A 23,074-nucleotide genomic window follows, 5' to 3' on the forward strand; every position below is an offset into this window, starting at 1 on the left:
TAGAAATTAAAAGGGTTTCTAAAAAAAAAAAAAAAATTCTCGAACAGATATTTAAGGTCTCTCTAAAACAATGAACAAGAATAAATAAAGGTTTTTTTTTTAAGGGAATTGTATATTTATGGATGAATTTGATTAATGGGCAAATGTTGCACGCAAAACTTCAACGCGAAAAACTGCAAAATTATAAATCTAACTTGTGATTTGAATTATATATCGTTTGGACTATTAACCAATCAAAACGGACCATTACGTCATAAATAAACGGAAAGTGCAAATACGAAATCAGGGGGGCAAAAGAAGCCAAAACCATGAAGTCATTAATGATAGTTACAGGTTAGCAAAATTGATTTTTTTTTTCTGATTAGAGATTAACTATTACAATAACAGTTGCCTGCAGCTCTGAAAAACGTTATTTACAGCCTGTCAACAATTGGTTTTGCTGTTTTGAATACTGCAATATCGTTTCTTTAATATGATTCAGTTGTAAATGGAATACATCAGATTTCAGAAATATTGAAACAATTTCCTTTTCCAGCCTCAACCCATATTACTCATGAAGTTATCGGTATAATAAATATATATGATGGTTGTAAGATCTTTTTTTTAAATGACTTATAGATAAGGAATAAAAAAAATATGTAATGTCCACAACTTCCGACAAAAAGGGAGGATTTAGTCCTTTATCCAATGTTTATAAATTATAAAGAAGTCAAATAAGAAATAGTCCATTCCGACTGTTTGAAATAACTATAGTTGGTGACCAAGTATTGCCTTATTTTCTAGCATATTATTGCTAAAGCTGCAATTATCGATGTACACAAACTGAGAATAATGACTGATGTTTGTAAGAAAGTTGATAACTTTACAAATTTCATTAACACTTTTGACAATATACATAATAAATTTACGCCAAATGGTTAACCCTGATAGGAAGATCGCCCCCAAAAAGGCTCACAAAACGTGAATTTGTTGTTGTAGTTCTGGTGACGTCATTATACTACAAAAGTAAGCGGTTCTGTTTGTGTGATATAACAGTACGACTTATCTGTCTCAATGAAGCAAATTAATTGAATGTCTATAACTAACTAGTGGAGTATCAGGTATCATGTCAGAAAGCAAGAGATTACGTAAGAATCGAGAACAAGAAACACAGTTTAATTTCTAAATAAAAAAAAACGATTGAAATTGATAACATTTTGTAAAAGATTAATGACAGAACATAAAATCTTGTGGTAATTTTTGTAATATAAGATTACAATATATTTGCTTTTATCATCTTGCCGATTCTTTGTGGTTATTTGAAAGAAAGTTTGCTTTTTCGGATTTGAACTTGACTGAAGCATTTTGGTCTTTGCAACCTTGAAACTAAATAAAAAAATGCTTACACAAGTCAATTCAAGTTGTTCGTTATGTAAATATTACGATTTCTACTGCAAGTATCAATCAAAGCCATGACCTCAATTGTTTTTTTTGGTTGTTTAACAAGACCGATGATAATATCATAACATAAACATAAGTTTATTTAAATTTATTTTTATATCAATGATACAACCAATAATTAAAAAAATTCAATTCAAACATTGCTTATAAAGAAACAATGTTCTACGCAATGAATCAAATCCATTTTTTATTTCTTTGCATTATTATTTAAAAAAATATGGAAATGGAAATTATAAGCTATCAACTCTAGTTACGTTAGTCATTAAAGAACATACTTTCGCTATTGATCTCGGTGTTGTGTCAACTTTAAAACCATTTCTGGCTCGCAAATATAACGTTCGGGTGTTGAAATCCAGTTTTCCTGGCAGCTGGGAATTAAAAGTGAAATGGTCTGTACAGGATACTGTCAACCATATACATTTACTCCTTAAAATGAACAAATTCTCGCTAATGACAGCGGTGTTATGTAAACTTCTAAACTTCGGGTATAAATAAATGGCTCGTAAATAACGTTCGGGCGTTAATTCCAGCTTTCCCGGGTTATCAACTAAAAATTGTTTCTGCGTATATACAAACAGTGCAAAGGCGCGCATGTTGCAAGATGTGTGCGGAGTGTTTCTTTTGTCCAGGGTTATTGGCACCTCTCGGGGCGATTTGATGCGCGTTGCTACCATCATTGATATGGTTTAACATCATTATCATTATCATCAGCAGTGTTGTCATCAACGTACGGCGCGAGGGTGATAGCCATGGCCTCAAATTAATTGTCATGTGTGGCTATCTTCGCCCATATAAGAATGCTAATTTTGTTCTTTTCCACTTCAGCGCACGGGTTTATGAACTAACACCTTTCCGAATGACACCTATTGAAAAGCGTGCATGGTGTGGATAACTTGTGTGTATCGTTGCTTAAGATTGGACCGGTAAATTGGTTATGACACAGACGATAAAGTAGAAACGAGTTTATGATGCGAGAAAAGCTCTTTTTAAATGTTATACAATGAAAAAGTGCTGTTGTCTCCTGCGGGTGAATTTAACACCTCTTCTAGGTCCAATGTTTAATATTATATAAAGTGTCTTTACGCACATGTGCTTCGATTCAGAAAACTTAAAATGAATAAATTATAATTAAATATATTTGAAGTAGCGTCTTTTCCTGCGATACTATAGAAATGTCAAGTAATGTAACTAGAGAAAAAAAAGGAGAGAAAAAAATAATGAGTGTTAAAATGATGAATAGACGCAATATTTTGTAATACATGAATGAAAAAAACAATTTCCACCAAAAGTTGGCAAAATCAATTTCATTCGTTTATAGATTCAATGTCAACTTTAATATCAAGCGACAGTGTGTCTCGTAAAGGCTCGGCAATACAATATAAAAGAAAGTGTATATCACAAGGCTATTATTGAAAGCGAGACAGAGGTGTGTGAGGAAGACTTTATCAACTTTAACTGAAGGCTATGGAGTTCATGGGCGAGGGGATCATTATATATCTTGATAAGCAAGGAACTTTACCCTGTTTCTGGAAGTACTTAGAAGTACATTTTACGTTGTGAAGATTTTATTGATAGAAAAAGTATATACTTCGTTTTGCTAGACAGCTATAATGATCTTATGTTGGTTGAATATTAGGATAACAGTAATAGCTACGATAGTTTTATAAAATAATGATGACGTCATCGCCGATAAGTCAAAGCTAATATAAAGTTGGTATCGACCTGTTACTAGAAGTTTCCGAAAGTATTAGACTGGATCTGACTTTGCATATCATTTCTGAGACATACATGCGCTGGTGGGATGGGGGATGGGTTAGGGGTGGGGTGGGGGTGGGGGTTGGGGTGGGGGTGTGGTGGTGGTAGGTCTTTGGGTATGGGTTAAACTCAATAACAATGGCTACCAGGAAAGAAATAAGATTCTTAGACGTAAGCAGGGACACACGACCACAAGTTTTTTTTTTTTAAGATGCTTATCATTTTGGAGGCAATGCGTAACCTTTGAAGGTTGCAAGGCAGAAGCCACAGAGATAGTTCAGTGTAAAGAACAAAAATATCTGATTAATTTCGACGTTGAAGGCTGCAGTTTCTTTAAGACGCTACCCTACCACATATATATATAGGGGAGAGGTCTAGCCTGTAAAGCCTACACTTGACGTCAGATTTGGTTATCCAATGTTCACTTTGTAATCCTTTTGGGTTTTATTTTACCCTTGGGAGGCCATTTTAGCTGGTAAATAGGTTGGTTTGCCTTACTTTTAGCCTCTTAGGCTCGAGCCCACAGCCTCTTAGATAGTAGGTTTCATTGCTTCTAAAGCCACCTAACAGTACCACTCGCCCGATCCCTATTGTTATAACGGTCAGTAACATGCTTATATATGTTTTAATCAATTTCATTATTTCCAAATTTTATACAAACATGTAAATTTTCTATTTTGAGTGTATATTTTGCCAAATGAAATTCATATTTGAAAATAGGTTACGTAACATATGACAGGAGATATCTCATCTGTTAAGTGGACTGTATCATTTTGAATCATTAATCTGCTGTTAAAAGAGAGGTTTGATTCAAATTTATTATTCCTACTTTAGCTGATATTCACAGTGCAGCCTATAAATAGACCTGTTGGATATGTATTCTTTCATACAGACTTCAAAACAAACTACCTCCATTGTTTAAATCTATAGTAGTTAACATCTAAAAATTAAATACACCAGTCACATTAAATCAATTTCTCTCGTTGTATTTGATGAGTAGGCTACAATCACATCAGCAGGTCTGCGTTCACTTTCTCTCATTTGTTAATAACCATCTCTTCATATTAAGTGTATTTGATCATTTTTGTTATTACCGTATATCATCCATGCTAGTATTTTAGTTATTTGTACTTTTCGTCAATTCTCACGTGAATTCCCATTTGTGTGAAATTCTGCAACATATAATTATTGTTATTATTAATACCAGCCTGAGCATTATAGTGTCATTAAATGAAAGCTAAATAGCTCCTGATATATGAACGTTAATTTGGTGGCTAAAACAATTCACGCAAACATCGTGCTGTTATGTACCGTTATAATCAAGGCTATGATTGGACAATTGAATGTGATAAGTCATGAATATTCACAAACTGTATATCAATTTAAATCAATCTGGATTATCGAAACGTTTGAATTTGTTCTTATTTCAATACATATATATTTTAGAATCGAATAATAGATCTTTACCACAATGAACTGAAGGAAGTTAATTGAAGTCACAATATAGGCATTATAACCGTGTGTTTAATAAACAATTGGTGCATTAAGATATATAGTATCTTAATATTTTAACTTTGAATATTTTCAGTTTTTTTCTTTAATCAGGCAGTCTTTAAGTTTAAGTGTATTTGTCTATTAATTTATGAATAATGTTACGATTGCATTATAGATTTGTAAATATCTTTGTTGTTACACCCGAAGTCAGCAATGCTATTAATCTTGTCCATATCTGCTATATCCATACCATAGCTATTATTGTACACATAACACGGATTTAAATTGTACCAGTTCTTCTTATTTTAAAGCAGTTTTAATTTTTATAACATTTCCTTAAACAACCCCATAGTAATGATATATAAATGTATATATATATATATATCTATATATATATATATATATAGGGATTTTGCGACGTCATGACAAAATGTGTGTTTGTTTGAGTATATATATAAATATATATATATATATAAACACACACACACACACATATATGTGTGTATATATATATATATATATATATACATATTCATTTCATATATATATATATGTATATACTCAAACGAACACACATTTTGTCATGACGTCACAAAATCCCTATTTCCCTTGTCGTCAGTATTCAGAAGATGGAAGTTAATTAATCAAGGTATAATCTCCAAGAACTATTCATTTCACAAGCAAGGTTGTTTCCCATACGATTCTCTTTGATCGTGTGTCTATAGAATGAATTTGACAAACTTCCAAAGACTCCTGCTCTCTCTACCTCTATCTATATGTCCTTTACAGCTAAGACGTATACAGCCTTAGATATCCTCGGGATGAATTTCAATTTTTTCCATCATTTTCACTCCAATGCAATTCGCCAATGAATTAACTTTCTATGATCTTTTTGCGGATTTCTATATTTTAATCCAATCCGAATTTGTGAAAGAGATTTTTATATCGAATGAGAGCGAAAAAAGAAGAAGAAGAAAAAGTAGAAGAACAAGAAGAAAGTGAAGAAGAAAAGAACAAGAAGAACTGAAAGAAGATAATTACAAATACTAATTGAATTTGTATATTGCCTTTCCGGCGTTCCAAAGGGTGATGTATTGTTGTCGATATAATTGTAATGAAACTACCGCATGGTCGCGCCTCCCACGAGACTTGTACAATAGTTACTTTGACGACAAACCTCTCCCTTGGGAGAACAACAAGAATTCACTCCAAATGCAAATCTGTGTTTTGGGAATTAAATGCCAAAAAAAAAAAAAGGAGAAGGAAAAGAGAAAAAATGAAAAAAGGAGAATTCACTTTCGTGAAGCAAGTACAAGCATGAACATTTGAAATAAAACGGAGTTAGTAATCTTTCTTATCTTTGTTTCCCGGGGACAAGTTAGTTGACAGCAAGTTTGATGTATTGATCTCATTTTCTCTTTTGAGTCAAAAAAAAAGAAAAGAAAATTAAACTCACTTATTGTTTTTCTTTCCTTTTTCTTTCTTTCTATCTTTATTTTTTGGGCGCAAAACCAAACGTAAAAAAAAATTCGTAGATCTTAATCTTCAGATTTGATAAATGACTACGTTGGAATTGAAAATTGCCTGAAACTGTATAATTACGTTTTTAATGTTCCCGTGATAATTCTGCTTCTACTTAAGACAATATTTTCAGGGGAAAAGATAAAAAAAATAAAAGAAACAAGAAAAATAATGAATAAAGTCTTATAAAATATTAAAAAAGTGTCTTCAACTTTGTAGGTAGACAGGGTATAGTCTGAAAGGAAGTTGATATCATCTCTTTGAAATGAAATTAAGAATTTATGCAAGAAAGTGGGAGAGAGAGAGAAAGATGAAAATTCAAGATTTACTTATGGAGCAGTACTTTGAAAGGATATAACCGTTCTAAGGTAAAATAATAAGAATTTCTAATCTAAGAATTCCTTGTTATGTTGGATTACCGTTAATCAGTGTTATATATGGTGATAGATAAAATCATTTCAGGAAGGAAGGAAATTCGGTGAAATTTTCGAGACGTAGTGTCGATTCATGGCAAAAGTTGGTTATTTTGAAAACCTTTTCATCCGCCCCAATACACCCCCCTTTGCCCTCACCTTATTGTGCAACGTTTACATAACACATGGGTTTAATTTTTGTTAGTATAAGTTGTACAACAGCCACGTAAAACACGTTAATCTGGATATGCGGTTGGCTTTGATTGTCGACTGTGAAACTTGAAAATGCACTTTAATGCACTTTACATAACTATCGATAAATAACATCATCTGACCCTCGACGAGAACTGGTAGTAAATATATAGCTTCTTTTTGCAGTCTTATTATACAATTAACTAACAACCTGATAATTACGGGTATACTAAGAGTTACAGTGTACCCATGGTTAACTGAGTTCAAGTCTGAGTACAAGGCGGGTATACGTGTACTCAATCCTGCGCTGAAATTTATAAAAGTTAAATTTGAAGGTTTACAGTCTTCATTAAGGTCAAGGCCGTCTCATACGACTTTACAACAGTTAAACCCCTGGTCATCGTGTATTTCTACTGGACAATCCCCCCTCCCCCCAATCTTACTTTGGCTGGCTGAATCCAGCTCCTCTTAGATGCTATATTTCATAGCTTTCTAATGCTACCGCCTTCATACATTCGACCATATCACTAGATTATACGATTGAAAGTATAAGGACTCACAAAAGGTCTTGATCTTTGTGTTAAGTCAACAGTTATGCCAAACTTTACGAGATATTTACACTAAATTATTGGGAGTTAAGTGTCAATAAACTGACATTTAATTGATTTGAATGAAAACCTGAAAGAGCTTTCATTTCATTCCTTAATCACGACAAACTTTTTGATAAATAATTCCAACGGTTGTTAATGACGGTATATCTTCAGATATAGGCACCAGGGTTATGGCTATACACTTCATTCAATTTTATGGTCTGGATGAAAAGGGTTGGGGAGGGAAATTATCTATTTCCTGCGTCATTGAATCTTGTAGGTTATTCTTGTTCCTGTAGGCATACTGTTGTTATGTATTAGCACATTCTATATTCACGTTCACTTTTTGTTGTATTTGCATAAATTACAAAAAAAAAAACTTGCTTTCTCGTCGAGTTACATGAGTGATTAAATCCAACCCGACGATGCCCGTACAGGATAGATAGTTTGAGTCAAGCCCCTTTTATTCTATCATGGAGGAAGATACACGAAAGATATGACCTACTTTTTTTTGTCTTTAGTCCGAAAATCTAAACAAAAATCAGTGCATGGTTTGTTTGCGTAGCATATGCTGACCGTAGAAGGCAACTTTTTTTTTTTAAGTTTGTCGTTTAACTGTATATATTGTTCTTCGCGTTTTACTTAATTTAAATTGAATTATTCTCTATAATTGTCTTATTTATCTGTGTTATTTGTGATCTTCGGCACTGTTGTAGTATTTTTCTCTTTAAATAATTTGTATGGTGTTTCATGTTTCATTGGATGAATTATTAAATGCGTTTCTGTACATCATTACATGATATTGATAACTACTTAATGGACAATGGAACATACTGCTGTTCTGACCTACAAACTTGGCTTCAGTCTAACATACTAGTCTAACGTTAGGCTAGTAAGCCTATACCGTAGATCGGCATAGGACTATGTACATTACAGTATGTTTTTTATTTGTTAACTAGCTTAAAGGTTTATGACCTTAGTATGATTATTGACCGTCAACGATTTCAGAATAAGATAACATAACGTTAGCTTATTTTTAGACCAATATGTTACATAAGCACATCTCTATGGACTATATTGCACAATATATTTATTAAAAAATAATGAGCGACAGAGATTGTTGACGGATGCTGTAGGATTTGAATATCAGATTTGGTTGTAAGATTAACGGACACTATTTGTAGAATTTCTTGAGAAAAAAAAATCTGGTATCTAATTGGTCTATACATTATCTAGATGTGATAAATTGTCTGATGGGCTCAAAAACGTATTTCAAACGTTAACGCATATATTGACAGGTTAGTAAGATTTATTTTACATTGTTTTCACAAATTGTTGTGACAATTTGTTGTTCTGGAGACCGTGTCCAGAGAGACATTAACTGAGCAAAACAACCGGGAGCAGCGGAAGGACGTGCGATTCGGAGAGACAAAAAAAAACACAGAGAAAGCTACAAAGTTACCTCAAAACATTTCAGCAAAATGTATGATTGGTGTATTTTTTAACAGAAATTTCGGTAGTTGAATGTTTTTCAAGAAAATGGCACATTTAATTCTGCAACAACAGAAAACTTTTTTTTAATGAATTTACTTTTTAATTTGTCAACAATAAGGGCACCATTTGCTTACCCATATGGACAAGTAACTTTTGTTACCATTGCGGAGCATTTTTAATTTACCAAAAAACGGCGCTTTGAGCGTTTTCAGAAAACTGGGAGGCCGTCTGCCCTGTATCCCCACATGGCTTCAACCAGTGCAACCTGAACTGAATATTTGTAAAAAATCAAGTTCAATGAAAGGAAGAGAAACTTAACTCGGACAGGAAGTGTGTATATCTGACAATGTTACTTACAGCGAATCGTTTGACAATTTACAAAACCATTTCTTTCTCGTTTACTTCATTTGCGAACATTTAATTATAGCTCTGAACTTCATATCCGTTTTAAGGTATAAATATAACACACAATATGTGCGATCGTTTTTTATTTTTCATTTAACGTGTACGTAATTTGAGTAATCATGAGTTAGTAAAGTTGGTGATACGATAATTCATTTTGACTTGCATGAATAATGTATCGCTTAAATCACAATGTCGCGTAACAACCCCGGATGATTCATCACATACATGCAAATTTAAATGTATGTTTGCTCCGGTCATCAATCAGTATCAAATCTATAGCAAAGTACATTGAGGGGGTGCGGTGGGGGTGGGGTGAGGGTGCGGTAGGGGTGGAGTGAGAGTTAGGATGACCAAACAACATCCTCCCTTAGAAAATCAGCATAATAAGTGACTTACGTTTACAAAGGGTGGCCCCCTATTTAGTATGCTTTTGGAAAACCTTGATTTTTGCATTGTTTATAAAGCAACACCACTCTTAGTATGGTATGTCATCCCCCTCCTCCACCTTTCCTAATTTTAATGGTATAAAGCTGTCCCATTCATACTTCACTCACAACATATTCGAAAATATCACTGTTCGTTCTTGCAGCCTCACGTGAAAGCTATGATCAACCCTGGTACATCTTCATCATAGAAATATTTTCCTTTAGACAGCTTAAACGTTCACTATTACAGCGGTGAACGAAACCGACTTTATATCGGATTAAAATCTGTGCAATGGATAGGTTGTTATCTTGATCAACAAGCACAGCGTTGTCCTCTGTAAGCTATTCAATGTATTATTGATACTAATCCACAGTAAAGCAGTGAGCTCTCTGCCGAAGATCAGCGATACTACTAATCTTTCTCTCCTCCTGAGCAGCTGTCTGAAAGCTCATCATTGGCCAGTTGCGAAAAAACATGGCAGACGACATAGATGTCGGTGTTGTCAAGGGAACAGCCAGTCCTGGTGAGATGAAATGGAAAAATGTTGGCGCTCTACCGTAATTGACTTGTCGTACCACAGCCTTTGTGTCGCAATCAGCAGCACGACTTTGTCGCCTAAGGGTTGTTTTGTCGCCCTCAGTCACGGGTTTTGGTTGCTGGGATACACGAGTGTCTTTCTTCACTTTCTTCCTGTCACTTTTATCGTCTGATTCCTTCTTCTGTTTGCGCCATTTTGCTCGACGATTCTGAAACCACACCTGGGGAGAGACAAAGTAGATAATTGCCATATCATATTTGTACAGGCGGTTTTCAGTGCGTTTTTCTTGAATTTTTTCCCACGCCTGCGGTACGTGACGTGTTTCTTGGCTATTATAACACCCGGCTGTGTAATGAGTAGCGATGGAATTCCGCCCTTAAAAGCCGCTAAATTCACCAGGAAACGATACTCGAAAGCTGCTATTGATGTAATTATTGAATAATGAAGATTGGTGGGGTGATCAAATTATAGGAGCAAAGAGCGACTGATATTAATCATGTTTAAAGAGGTAGCGCGTAATATATATGTCTATTTCATATATATATATATATATGTGTGTGTGTATATATATATATGTGTATATATATATATATATATATATACGTATGTATATATATGAATATATATTTATATAATTGAAAATCGTAAATATATATATATATATATAAAATTGTCATGAGTTGGAAAATCCAGAACAGTAACTTCCAGCCTCCCGGGATTCGACCCAGGGCCTACCGCTTTATAACCACTAGGCTATGGACGCTGATTGTATGTCCAGAGGTTCGAAACCAGTAAGGAAGGTCGTAACTCCACTGTAGGCATTTGCCACCTGTATTGAATAATGCTATTTTTGATTTGGTGACATATTTTGCCTTACTCTGGAGAGCAACTTCCTGACGCTAGCCAACCCGAAATCATCCCAAAGCCGTTTCTAACTGGTATTTTTTAAAGGAGAAATGGAAAATCATGGCTATGCTGGTATAATCTAGATAATAATGTTATCACATCTATGGTAGAAGGCGAGAAGCAAGAACGAACGTCGGTAAGAAAATAATTTCCTCGTGAGTCTCTCGAGTGTATGGGTACCTTCATATTACAGATAGCACCTTTAAGCTCCTTCCTTCACAGTTGTGTTCTTAGTTTACATTTCAGTTTTGAAGAGGTCTTAAGAGCCTCGCACACGCTACTTGATAATGATAAATGGTTTTTGATACTTAGCGACAAAGAAATGTGTAATATTATTGATCGTTAAATGGTAATTGACCGTTTCTATTGTTTATTGTACTATTAAAGCAATAATTAAGCTTACAATTGAGTTAGTTGTGAAAATATCGAAATTAAATTAAAACACAAAACATGTTAATAAATAATCATAACGAGAAGGTTATAATTAATAACTTCAGTGTCAGTGGTTGTTTTGTTTTGTTTATATGATGCCCCTTATTAAATAAAGCATATGCTGGCAATGTTCTTTCTTACAATATGTATATATATATATATATATATATATATATATATATATATTAAGTATAAGTATATTAGTATATTAAGTATATACTTAATTAAAGTTTACTTTGATGTCAATGCAATACCTGTACTCTAGCTTCCATGAGGTCTAAGCGCATAGCTAACGCTTCACGCATAAATATATCTGGGTAATGCGTCGTCTGGAACGCTTGTTCTAGTTCTTGTAATTGCCAAGGAGTAAAGTTTGTTCTCATCCTCATCCGCCTTGGTTTCCTCTTGATTCCACTGTCAGTAGAATCTAAGAAAAATACAACAATTGAAAGGAGAATATTAGAGGGTCATGATATATGTCTTACTGCTGGGGAGAGGGAGAGGGGGAAGGGGAGGAGGTGAGAGGTTGGAAAAAGTGTGTGGTTGTTGCTGGGGTTTTTTGGCTGAGGGAGGGAGGGTTGTTAACTCAACCTCATTGTCAAAGGTTTTCAATTTTTTGTAATCTCTGATTGCCTTTTGCTCTACGTGATTTTATTGGTTTGCCTATATAGAAAAACAATATGAGAACCGGGTTTCCAAATTCAGTTCACGAATTAATGAATAAAAATTAAGATTCATCTCAAACGCTTACAGGGTCTACATGGTAGATAACAAGTGGGGAATTCCGAGGCATATTGAGCCTAAAATTAGGTGTATCATTGTGTTTACAAGCAAGGATGTGCTAATAAATATTATGGAATTTTGAATAAATCCCCTGACTAAACGTTTACACGCGACTGATTCCCATGGAGGCGAGGGACCATGCCCTCCACCGTACACTTATTATACTCCCCCCCCCTCCCCAAAGCCCACCTCCACCGCAACCTGTATACACACGACTGCCAAGTTGGACTTGAAAAAATGGAGCGTTTCTAATCATCAATTTAGGAACTAAGGAGAACAGACATTTTCAAGGATCTCATAAGTCTGCTCTGGCGATCGATAATGGATACTACCGCTTTAAGTTTGAGCTTAAAGGGATACCATTACAGATAAATGTTTATTTTGTCTTTTAATGCGATAAACATGCAAAGAGTTTGTACAAAACCAAACGATAGACCTACGTCATATAAGAGCCTGGAAACCATTTTTATTTGTATTGAGTATCTGCTCAGTATTTCCTTCTTTAAAATTGATTAAATAATAAAATTTTTTGATGCCTTTCTGTTTGATTTATAGTTATGTTAAAATTATTTCTATTTTTATGCAACATACCATCAGTGTTACGTACTGATGAAACCATGATGGTATACTATGAAGAAGAGGTTGGTTTCAAATGAAAACACTATACCTGGTGTAAAATTCTATATCTGGGGCGAATTAAACGCTTCCTTTTGTCCTTACAATTGTTGTTCGGCTTGACATTGTGATGCAAGTAGGGTCAAGTGGAGGACAAGAGGACATGCAATGTGTCCGGTGGGGAGGCGAAAGGGGGTGGGGGGGGGGGTTTGGGCATTGGCAAATAGTAAGCATTTGGGATATTACCTGTATATACAGGGAAGATATCTCCGTGTTTCTAATTGAGCGCTTACATGGTGTTTTTCATACAAATATACATATGCCAATATTGTCCTAAAAATGATAGGAATAACAACATAAGTTACATAACGGATATCTTCTGCAATATACCTTGATTCACTGCAAAACTCTAGCGACTTAATAATGGAAGATGTTTAGATTTTATTTCTTCCAGTTATCTGCCATTTTTCATTTTATCCCAATAACCATGGGCAATAAAGCATCGACCTACACTTTCTCGACAATTTTACAACTGACACAATAAAGCGAACAGGGTGGTAGTTTTATCAAAAGAATACATTCTACTCAAGTGTTTTCTTCTTTTTTTTACCCAAATGAAACATAATGACCAAATAGTCTTTTTCATTTATTTCTAAAAATTTCGTCGCCCAAATTCTGTTATTTTTATTAAGCACAATTAAAATCCATATTTGAGAATTTCAACAAATGTAAAAAAGATGATGCTTTATTTAATTTAAATGAAATTTGATTGGTTAAATCTAAGAAACTACATCGCTAGGGTATAGTTTAGTATCAAATAACCTAAAAATGATTTTAATAAGCAAAAAGGGGAAAGAAACTGAAGTATAGGGAACAATTTTTTCAACAAACTTTGGTCAAAACCTGACTAGGAAATTATGGGGAAAAAACGAAAGTGAGGGTATATTTAAATTTTCTTAAAATTGACTAACTAAAGAAAAAAGCTTTCTAAAAAAATTTCCATGTGTTCACGGCAAGAATTTAAATAAATACGATATAACTATCGCGTATGGGATCACAATTTTTAACGCAAAAATGACACAAATTAAACTATATAGAATTGAAACGTTATTTAAAGAAAGCAATCACGAATTTAGGGCAGAAACCTGTATGTATGCTGCCATTTGAAGAGGGGGGGGGGTGGGGGTCAATTATTATAATTCCACAAAAATATATTTCTTTTTGAAAAGAATTCAACTTGAAGTACAACATTGTGAATAAACAGTTATATGGGTTCGAAATAAGAAACAAACGGGTAATGGGTGAATTGAGGGAGCGGGGGGAGGGGTGAGGGAGGGGTGTGAAGTCGAGGAATGAGATAGCAGGAGAGAATACACATTTGAAACCTGTTGACCAAAGTGTTTCATGCCGGTTGCTTTCATATGCTATTAAGTTGACTTTTGTAATAAGGTAATCTATATGCGTAGACAATAATGATAGAGTACAAAACAAAAGCCACCTTACAAAATTAGAACGCTATCATAAAGTAAAAGTCAAAGAAGTTTATGCAGTATTTTTGTATTAAATGTTAGGAATCATAGTACTGTATATTTCATATAGGGAAGGGGTTGGGGTTGAACTGAGGGGGGGGGGGTAAATGCACTTGTTAATACTTACCAGGATCGACAGGGGTAGTAAATGGTCCAGGTCTGCTCTGAAGGGTTTCCTCTTCACCTCCATTTTCACCCTCAAGACCGAGTAAACAATGAATTGTAAAATTTGAAATCGATCGAGATTCCTCCATTGTTGTCATGATAAGTCCAGAATCAAAAATGATTATAAATGCTTCCTTTTAATATTGTCAAGTTCTTCTTTCCAAAGTATTCAAATTTTCCGTTAGTTTTGATGATCAAATATATTAAAAAGAGTATACATGGGCGTGATATATATATATAAATATTACAACATTAATTTTATAAGATAAGCAAATATTGATGCATCACCAGTAACCAAGCCCACATGATGTTCTAGAAATTGTATCGATTGTCCTCATAAAATGTCAATATTTCTTTGAAATATTTTGTAAAAATTATTTTTTTACTATTAATTCTGTAGCTTCCTATACCACGTTGAACTGTCACGTAAACTCTATCGGCAGCGAGTGTTGTTTCGAGCTGTTTTTGCCTTCCTTTTGTACTTCTGATATCTCAGTAACCGATTAAAATATGGACGACTTTTAATTAAGAGAGTTTGTAAAGGATCAAGTTCTTATATCAACATGTACAACTTTGAAACCGAAACTTTGAAGCAGGGCACTCCAATAGGAGCCGCCAGCCAAAGTTCGTTGCTATGTAGTTGTGCGCATGCGCACTTTCAACAGAGATGGAAGAATGTCCCGTACAAACGATGGATGGTTGTTTGTTTACATTGTAATATATCAAAGAATTTATCAGACTATGACAACGTTTTTTTTTCTCCATTTTGAAGAGGCCGTTAAATTGAACAATTAATGGCTATATAATTGCCTCAGAAATGACAAGTTATTTTAATGTAATAACGGGGTAAACTAGGAATAACTTAGTTTTGATGAGATTTCAAGATAAGTTCGAGGAAGCTGTCTGTTTTAACTAATCATAACATTTCCCACTCACAGTTATGAAGAAGATGCAGTGTAGACTTAAATGGGAATGGAGAAGGTGCAACAACCACCAAAAAAAAAAAAAAACACCAAAGAAACATTAAATAAAGTCACGTTTTGTTTTTAAATTAAGCACATGGTTTCTACAAAAAAAGGCTTATTTTAGCTGTGTATACTACAGTAAAATGACAGAAGTTACTGGTAAGGGTTATCGATATTTGACACGGGTGGGTGTATGTGCGTTTGTTTTTCTATCTGACTGAGGACTTGAACAAAAGAATTCCAGGTCCTTGGTTGTGATTTCTAAAGAATCACCACGTCCTCGGAAGAATTTCTATTGTATGGGGTATTGTTAAGGTTAGGGTACGTGGATTTGAACAATGGAAAATACAATGGGGTCCTCGGTTGGAATGTAAAACCAACATGTGTGTGTGCGTGCGTGTTTGTGCACTTGTCTTTGTATTCTGAATAAGGACTTGAACAAAGTAACTCCAAGTCCTCAGACCAAATTCGTCCTCACAACAATTCTATTGTTAATGGGTATCGTTAAGGTTAGGGTCCGTGGATTCGAACAATGAAAATATAAAGAAAAACAAATCGGTACCTAAGTCTGAATGTTAACGTTAAGATCACCATTTTATGGCATATTTTTTTAATTATTATTATTATTCCTTTACGGTTACTACGGTACTTACATTAAGGATAAAATCGAACAAAACGACACACCTTCCTAATTTCCAAGAAGTTGCAAAATTGATTCTTTTAAGCAAAATGTGTCCAACTAATAAGCCGTAATGCTTCAGGAATTTGGTAACGGACATACGGTGTTACAAAAACATGTTAAAAATGAATTTAGAAGAATGTATGTATGTGTGTAAGTATGTATTTTAGATCCTCCTGCAAGCAGGAACTCGCGAAGAAGCCATGATTGGCTTATAAAAGCCGCAAGCTGACCGAAGTCAGTCTCATACATTCATATTTAACGTCCATGATTATGAATTGTCAACAACTCTGTAACTGGAGTGACTCGAACTGGGGACCTTATGATTGGAAGACACCGGCGTTAGCCACTGAGCTAACACTCCAGAAATGACAACATTAATGAATTTACATCTGATTCCAGCATATTTTGCAGTAAGCTTTGCGCAAAGTGATGACTCTTGTGATGAATTTAATGTATATAATACATTAATACACTGCGTTCAATAAAAGTGCGCTATTTGGGTCGGCGGGTCGAGGGGAGGGGAGGGTGGGGGAGGTGGAAGAGGGTATAACATAATATGATAATTGAGGAGTGAAACTCGGCCAAACAGCTTACTGGGAAAATAAAAGCATGCATTTGTCTTCTTCCAAATAAGATGAACTTTAAATGGGTTGATACTTTTTAAAATGTTGAAAATATCGAAAGTTAGGAATCTTATTCCGTAGTCATTTGTCAACAACCAACATAATCATTGTTACGAGTATAATACATGAGTGGAAGCGGGATAATATATTCATTTTTTAATTTCATTTGATAATCTTGACTATAACTCAAGAGTGAGCGAATTACTTCATAATTGCTATATACAGATTGCAATGAGTGAGAAGGTTCATCGAATGTCGGCCATTTCCGGTCCTATAGAGTTGGGTGGATGGATCGAGTGACGTTATAATGCAGGAATTCAATATAGGGATGAACGAAGGGCGGAAGGGGTGGGGATTTTGTAGGGGTTGGCGGGCGGGGGGGGGGTTGGAAGGTCAAGCTCGGTTCATTTATATACGAATACATATAGGTTATGCCTCTACCGATATGACTGATATAATGACGGGGATTCAATTCATAGGGGTAAAGGAAACGGATGAGGACACGTCCATAACTGTGGAAACAATGCCAAAGTTTTATCAGTGTTAAACCCAATTGAAGCATCATGATAAAATCGCTTAAAATGGTCCTTTTTATAAATGCACTTAACAATGTAATCCTGGTTCTATCCTTCGAAGTTATTCTCTTTTGAAAAATGTTCAAATTAGAAGATTTAAATGTATCGGTGAAATCAACAAGTTTGAGTTTGCCAATAAACTGCTTGTCGATGTTAGAACGTATAAGTGGCCATTATTTGAAGTTTTTAGCGTATTTACAGATGACATATCACTCTCCCCTCTCCGCAAAGACATAATCTCCAAGAGTAAAACGTCCCCTCCTCATCCCATCCCATCCCATCCCTCACCCACCCCCTCCTCTCAAAAACATAATCTCCAAGAGTAAACGTCCCCTCCCCATCCCATCCCTCACCCACCCCCACCCCCAATAAAAATATTCTCCAAGAGTTCAACGTCTCCTCCCCACCCAATCACATCCCACCCCTCACCCCCCCGCCCACCCCAATAAAAAATCTCCAAGAATTATGAACAATAATCGGTCATGCTGCATACGTGAGATGGTTCGAATATTTGTGACCACTCGTCTATACCTCATTCTTTTCCCCCTCTTGCGTGACTGTTAATATTTCTTCTTTTTTTATTTCGTACTATATGATTTATTTAAGAAGTAGAGCTTTCACTTTCCCACGAATCTCAAGTGAGTCATTAGAGCGACTCAGCGTGCTTGATATATAGATATATATATATATATATATGACGATTTGTCTGCATACTTCGAAAATGAAATTACAAAAACCCGAAGTGCGAATATTTCTCTCTCTCAGTCTTTTTCCAGATACATAATTGTAGACACGTGAAGATGACACACAAGTTAATCTTCTAATCAGGCACGTTCTGAAAACATTACAGTAATATGAGTACGCCTAATGGCCTGGAGTTGAAGGCTGGCTGGTGAGAGAAGAGTCGGCGGTTTATGTATATCGGGGCCTCATTAAACTATTACAGAAACTAAGTGGAACAGTGGGAGGATCATGAGTCGGCAAAGAATGTCAGTTTTTGTTTATTTCTTATGAAATTGAAGAAATAGAATTCGGTCTTCCCACGCTCTAATAGATCATTAATTCACGTTGTTCAATTGTTGGCATTTCTTTTTAGCTTTGAGTTGTCAAGTAAAGTTGTCAACGTTTCAATCGAGAACAAGTTTGACATGAGCATAACCACTGGCGGATCCAGGACCTTTGTTTGGGAGGGGCCAAAGTGGCATTAGAGTGATATGGGGGAGGGGTCTAAGGGGAGGGGGTGCCCCCTCCCCTTTGGAAAATTTTCTATTGCTGAATGCCCTCAGATGCAATTTGGTGCGACAAAAGTGTACAATGGTGATGTTAATTTACTTCTAAAAAAAATGTTTTCCAGGTGTAATTTTCTAAAATATTTATAAAACAAAGTTGGGATCATCTTTCTGAAGAAATTTTATTTCTCATAGGTTATAGATTTCTTACAACAAGCCTGTAACTGCAAAATGGTGTTAAACTGTAAATCCTCATGCTCATACATTTACATAGCTCCCAACTCTTGAGAAGGCAAGTGCTGGTCCATGCCACGAATCGCCGTCCTGGGGGAGGGGTATAAGGGGAGGGGGTGTCCCCCTCCCCTTTTGATTTTTTTTTTTGGAATCCTGGTGATGCCTACATGTAAAATGGTGGCACTTAGAAAGGCTTTTGTCACCCAAAATTTTCTGAGAAATATGCATTTTTTTGTGTGTAACATCAATAAATTGAATAGTAGGTGATAATTCATTCTTTCCCGTGGCATGAAAATGTTCGCTGCTCGCCCCAATGAAAAGAACTATAGGCTAATTTGAGGTTCAAATGATGCTGTAAAGGAGGTTTTATACTCTATTATGCTAAATGCTAAAGAAATGATGGTTGCTAAGTCAAAATTTGATGCATTTTTTTTTATGTATACTTGACAATTACAATGCGTTTTTTTTTCGGACGCTTGTGCGGGTCAGCGGGTTTGGGTGTTAGAATGCGGGTCTAATTCCAGCGAATTGCGGGTCAGTTGGGAGCTCTGCATTTAATTTTAAACCAGAAAACGAAAAGGTTTAGACTAGTCCAGGCGCGGCGAAACGGAAAAATTATTGAGGGGGGGGGGGGCTAATGTGTGTAGACTATCTAAGCGGAGCGCCACCATCGGTTGGCGCGGAGCGTACAATAAAATTTTAGGTTTTTTCAAACCCCCAGATGGCCGGAAACGGCACTTCCTGAGTGTTTTATGCTGCGAATACCTAGCCTTAAAATATGGGTCTCAAGCCTGCAATTTCTCAGATTGCATGAGAAAGTCTGTAAAAACATTGTAATTTGTATATTCGATGGTGTTGTAAGAGAGTAGCTATTACTCGTAGTGTACTCGCAAAGACGTTTTTGAGTGTAGTAAGGGCAGTGGCGGAGCTAGGGGTATTGGTCGGGGGGGGGGGCACTTTCGACACTATCTAAGCGGAGCGCCACCACAGGTTGGCGCGGAGCGTACAGAAAATTTTTGAGTAAAGATACTCTATAGATTGCAGGAAATGACCCATTCCGGGCCTTGCTAATTTGCAGATAAACGGAGAATAAATAGGTGTCATTGCCATTTTGTCGGAAAATTACACCAACAGAATATGACAAATGTCAATAGGTAGATGAGAGCGCAATAAAATAGTCAATAATCGCGAATAAGTAAAAAGTAGTGAAAAGCTGAAAAGGGCGCCAGCAGTCCCTTCGAGTCCGTCGGGGGGGGGGGGGGGTTGCATCCGCCCCCTGATCGTATGGACGCTCCGCCACTGAGTAAGTGGATGTTGGAGAACTGGCTGAAATGAGGCAAGTCATTGTCCTAAGAGGAAGTTGTGTTGCGCTTTCCGGTATACTCACACTCACTGCTTCCACTTTTCACGGGGCGTGAAGACGCGGTTGGGGTGAAAATGTGGTCTATAGCCAGGGGACGGGCCGAGGGTCCCCCAGCATTTACTAAAATTATTACACCTATATAGTATACGTGTGCATCGTACAGATCGACAAGTATGCATTGAAAAATGGGCAGATGCACGTTTCGGAGCCTTGGTAAACATTGGGGGGGGGGGGCTTATCATGCATTTGCCCCCTCAACTTTTGCATTGGGGGGGCTAGAACCCCCCAAGCCCCCCCCCCCCCGGTTCCGCCGCCACTGGACTAGTCTACCACTGCTATTCCTCTCGATTTTTTTAATTTCCAATCATATGATTTAGCGGATGTTCGGAAACACTTTTGGCTCACCTTTGGGGGGGAGGCCATGGCCCCCCTTGGCCCCCCCTTGGATCCGCCAGTGAGCATAACCATCACATAGTTGTTTATGATGCATCCATAGACCAAATTTACTATCAGAAACTTGAACATAAGTCACCATTAGCCTGTCTACAAGTCTTTACGTTAGCTGATGATGATTTAATCAAACAATTGATTTGGCGATAAAACAATTGCCCATAAAAAATATTTAAAATAATAAAAAAAGTATGGGAACCTTATGGTTGAGGGCGTATTAAAGTTGCACACTGTATCTGTGTCTGTTTATAAAACATAGCTGTGTTCATGTTGACAAACAAAACATTAATTAACTCATTCTTTTGGGGAAAAAAGGCTATTTCCGGTGAAAGGAAATACATTCTCATGATAATGTGGATTGTAAAGGGAACCTGTTACAAATGAAGGAGATGATTAAGGCCGTTATCATAGGCATTAAGTTAGTGGAAATGAGCCGAGAGCTTTAGTATTTAAAATACAATCATTTGAACTATTCCCCCGCAAGAAATCTCAAACCATGCACCAAAAACCAAACTGTATCGCACCTATAGAACCTTACACATGAATCTGAACAAAATATAAAGAAATCGCTACCTGGGGACGAGAGAACAGCCACAAAAAAAAAACAAAAAAAAAAACAGAAAACTGCGTTGATCCACTATTCTGTAGTACAAGACACAGAGAGACTGTTCAAAATAATTCACATCGATGGAAACAAGTGAAGGTGAAATTAATTGGCAAAACGCTCGTACTCAAAGGCGGAAACCAGTCAAAACGTGTATCAATTCTCGCGAAATTGATTGTAATGGAGTTGATTCTATTGGTATCCGAATTTGATTGAAAAGATATAGCAGGTTTATGATAATTTAAGTGAATAAAATGTTTCCTATTTCCCCCTCACTAACAAAGTTCACGACGATTCTAACGATATTGGAATTAAATCAACTATAAATAATAAAGCCATAATTTTGAAGGAAACATAGAGGATGGGAAGAGCTTGAAATTGATTAAAAACGGCAGCTGAGAAGAAATTGTTTTGTACTTGTTAATGGTGTAGTAATTATTTCAAATTAATTACTTTCACGAACAATAGACTGAACAAGTATAATAAAATAGAATGAGAACCAAATCTCTCGTGACATGATTGGTGGTGGATAAAAAACTTGGTGGTTTTGTTAAATCAAACAACAGAATTAAAATAGCGTGTGGAAACTGCATGGATGAAATAAAACTCTCAAATCAAAGACGTCGCAGTTTAAGATGTCCATTGTAGAGATTTATTTGTATTCAACATTAACAGAGCTTTATCACAACGTTATGCTTATGAATAAACATAATGTGAACAAAATAGCGCTCTTGCTTTTATACTAGCACAAGAGAATGTTTACCACGATATCGAAACATCTATAATAAACCAGTTACGCATGTCACTAAACATTGCATTTACATTGCATTTGCATAATAAAGTAACATAAGTTTTTACAATGCTACCCTAACAAGCAAACGAACGCGGGAGCGAGCAGAAGAGAAAAATGTAAATGTAAAATAATGTAAAAAGAGGAGATTTTCGTGAAGCAACTTTTATATATACATTTTGTTATTAACATAAAAACTATATGGTTTGAAAGAGACTATGCGAGGCACAAGATCAGTATAAATAGGCTTTGTTTTTGAACAATAGAACCGAAATTGTCCTTCAGACACACACTGCACGTTAACAATACGTTTACTTTAAATTTTGAATATTTACCCTTAATTTCTTTTTCCTATTTGGCTAGACTATAATGTTATACCAAACAGGCCATCCGTTTCAGCTCCACTCAGCAATGCCAAACTTATAATGCGGAAAACATTCAGTACTTTGTCTTTTTGAACACATCCAGGAAAACTAAGTTTTGGCACGCGAGATTGACTGTTATTTATATATGCAACTTAAAGTTAACTATTTGACATTCATTATTTATAACAAACAAAAGCGAATTGATTAAAATTTACAATAAAGGCAGCCTACGTCATCATCCAATTTCTGTTAGAGCAGCATTCCAACCATTCGACATATTCTGAATTTTTGAAAACTAAAAAAACGTAAGGTACATTGAAATATGATTTGGGTCGTCTGTGGCGGTACCATGCCGGTGTAAGAAGTATTTAATTTGCAAATTATTTAGGTGGGAGGGGGCAGGCACGCTACCGTCCTACCTTCAAATCCGGAATGTTCAACATACGACCCTTATGTGCTTTATAGCGCTTTTCTCTATAAAATACATGTACGATAA

General features: G+C 35.7%; 1 protein-coding gene across 1 annotated transcript; it reads right to left on the bottom strand.

Annotated features, from left to right (window-relative positions):
* Positions 1-8,407: 8,407 nt before the first annotated feature.
* Positions 8,408-15,130, bottom strand: LOC139960374 (dorsal root ganglia homeobox protein-like). The gene is made up of 3 exons (XM_071958692.1): positions 14,661-15,130; positions 11,861-12,033; positions 8,408-10,488 (listed from the first exon to the last, which is right to left on the bottom strand). The coding sequence occupies exons 1-3, from the start codon at positions 14,794-14,796 to the stop codon at positions 10,093-10,095; spliced, it is 705 nt and encodes a 234-aa protein (XP_071814793.1). The 5' UTR covers positions 14,797-15,130; the 3' UTR covers positions 8,408-10,092.
* Between the last annotated feature and the right edge of the window lie 7,944 nt (positions 15,131-23,074).

This window comes from Apostichopus japonicus, chromosome 19 (assembly GCF_037975245.1).
Source record: "Apostichopus japonicus isolate 1M-3 chromosome 19, ASM3797524v1, whole genome shotgun sequence".
Classification (NCBI taxonomy): domain Eukaryota; kingdom Metazoa; phylum Echinodermata; class Holothuroidea; order Aspidochirotida; family Stichopodidae; genus Apostichopus; species Apostichopus japonicus.

Excerpts from the sequence above, each read along its gene's own strand:
- LOC139960374 (XM_071958692.1), bottom strand. The coding sequence starts at position 14,796 with ATGACAACAATGGAGGAATCTCGATCGATTTCAAATTTTACAATTCAT. Across the intron at positions 12,034-14,660 it reads TACTACCCCTGTCGATCCTG|ATTCTACTGACAGTGGAATC; the intron begins GTAAGTATTAAC and ends TATTTTTCTTAG. Across the intron at positions 10,489-11,860 it reads TCATGGAAGCTAGAGTACAG|GTGTGGTTTCAGAATCGTCG; the intron begins GTATTGCATTGA and ends GTCTCTCCCCAG.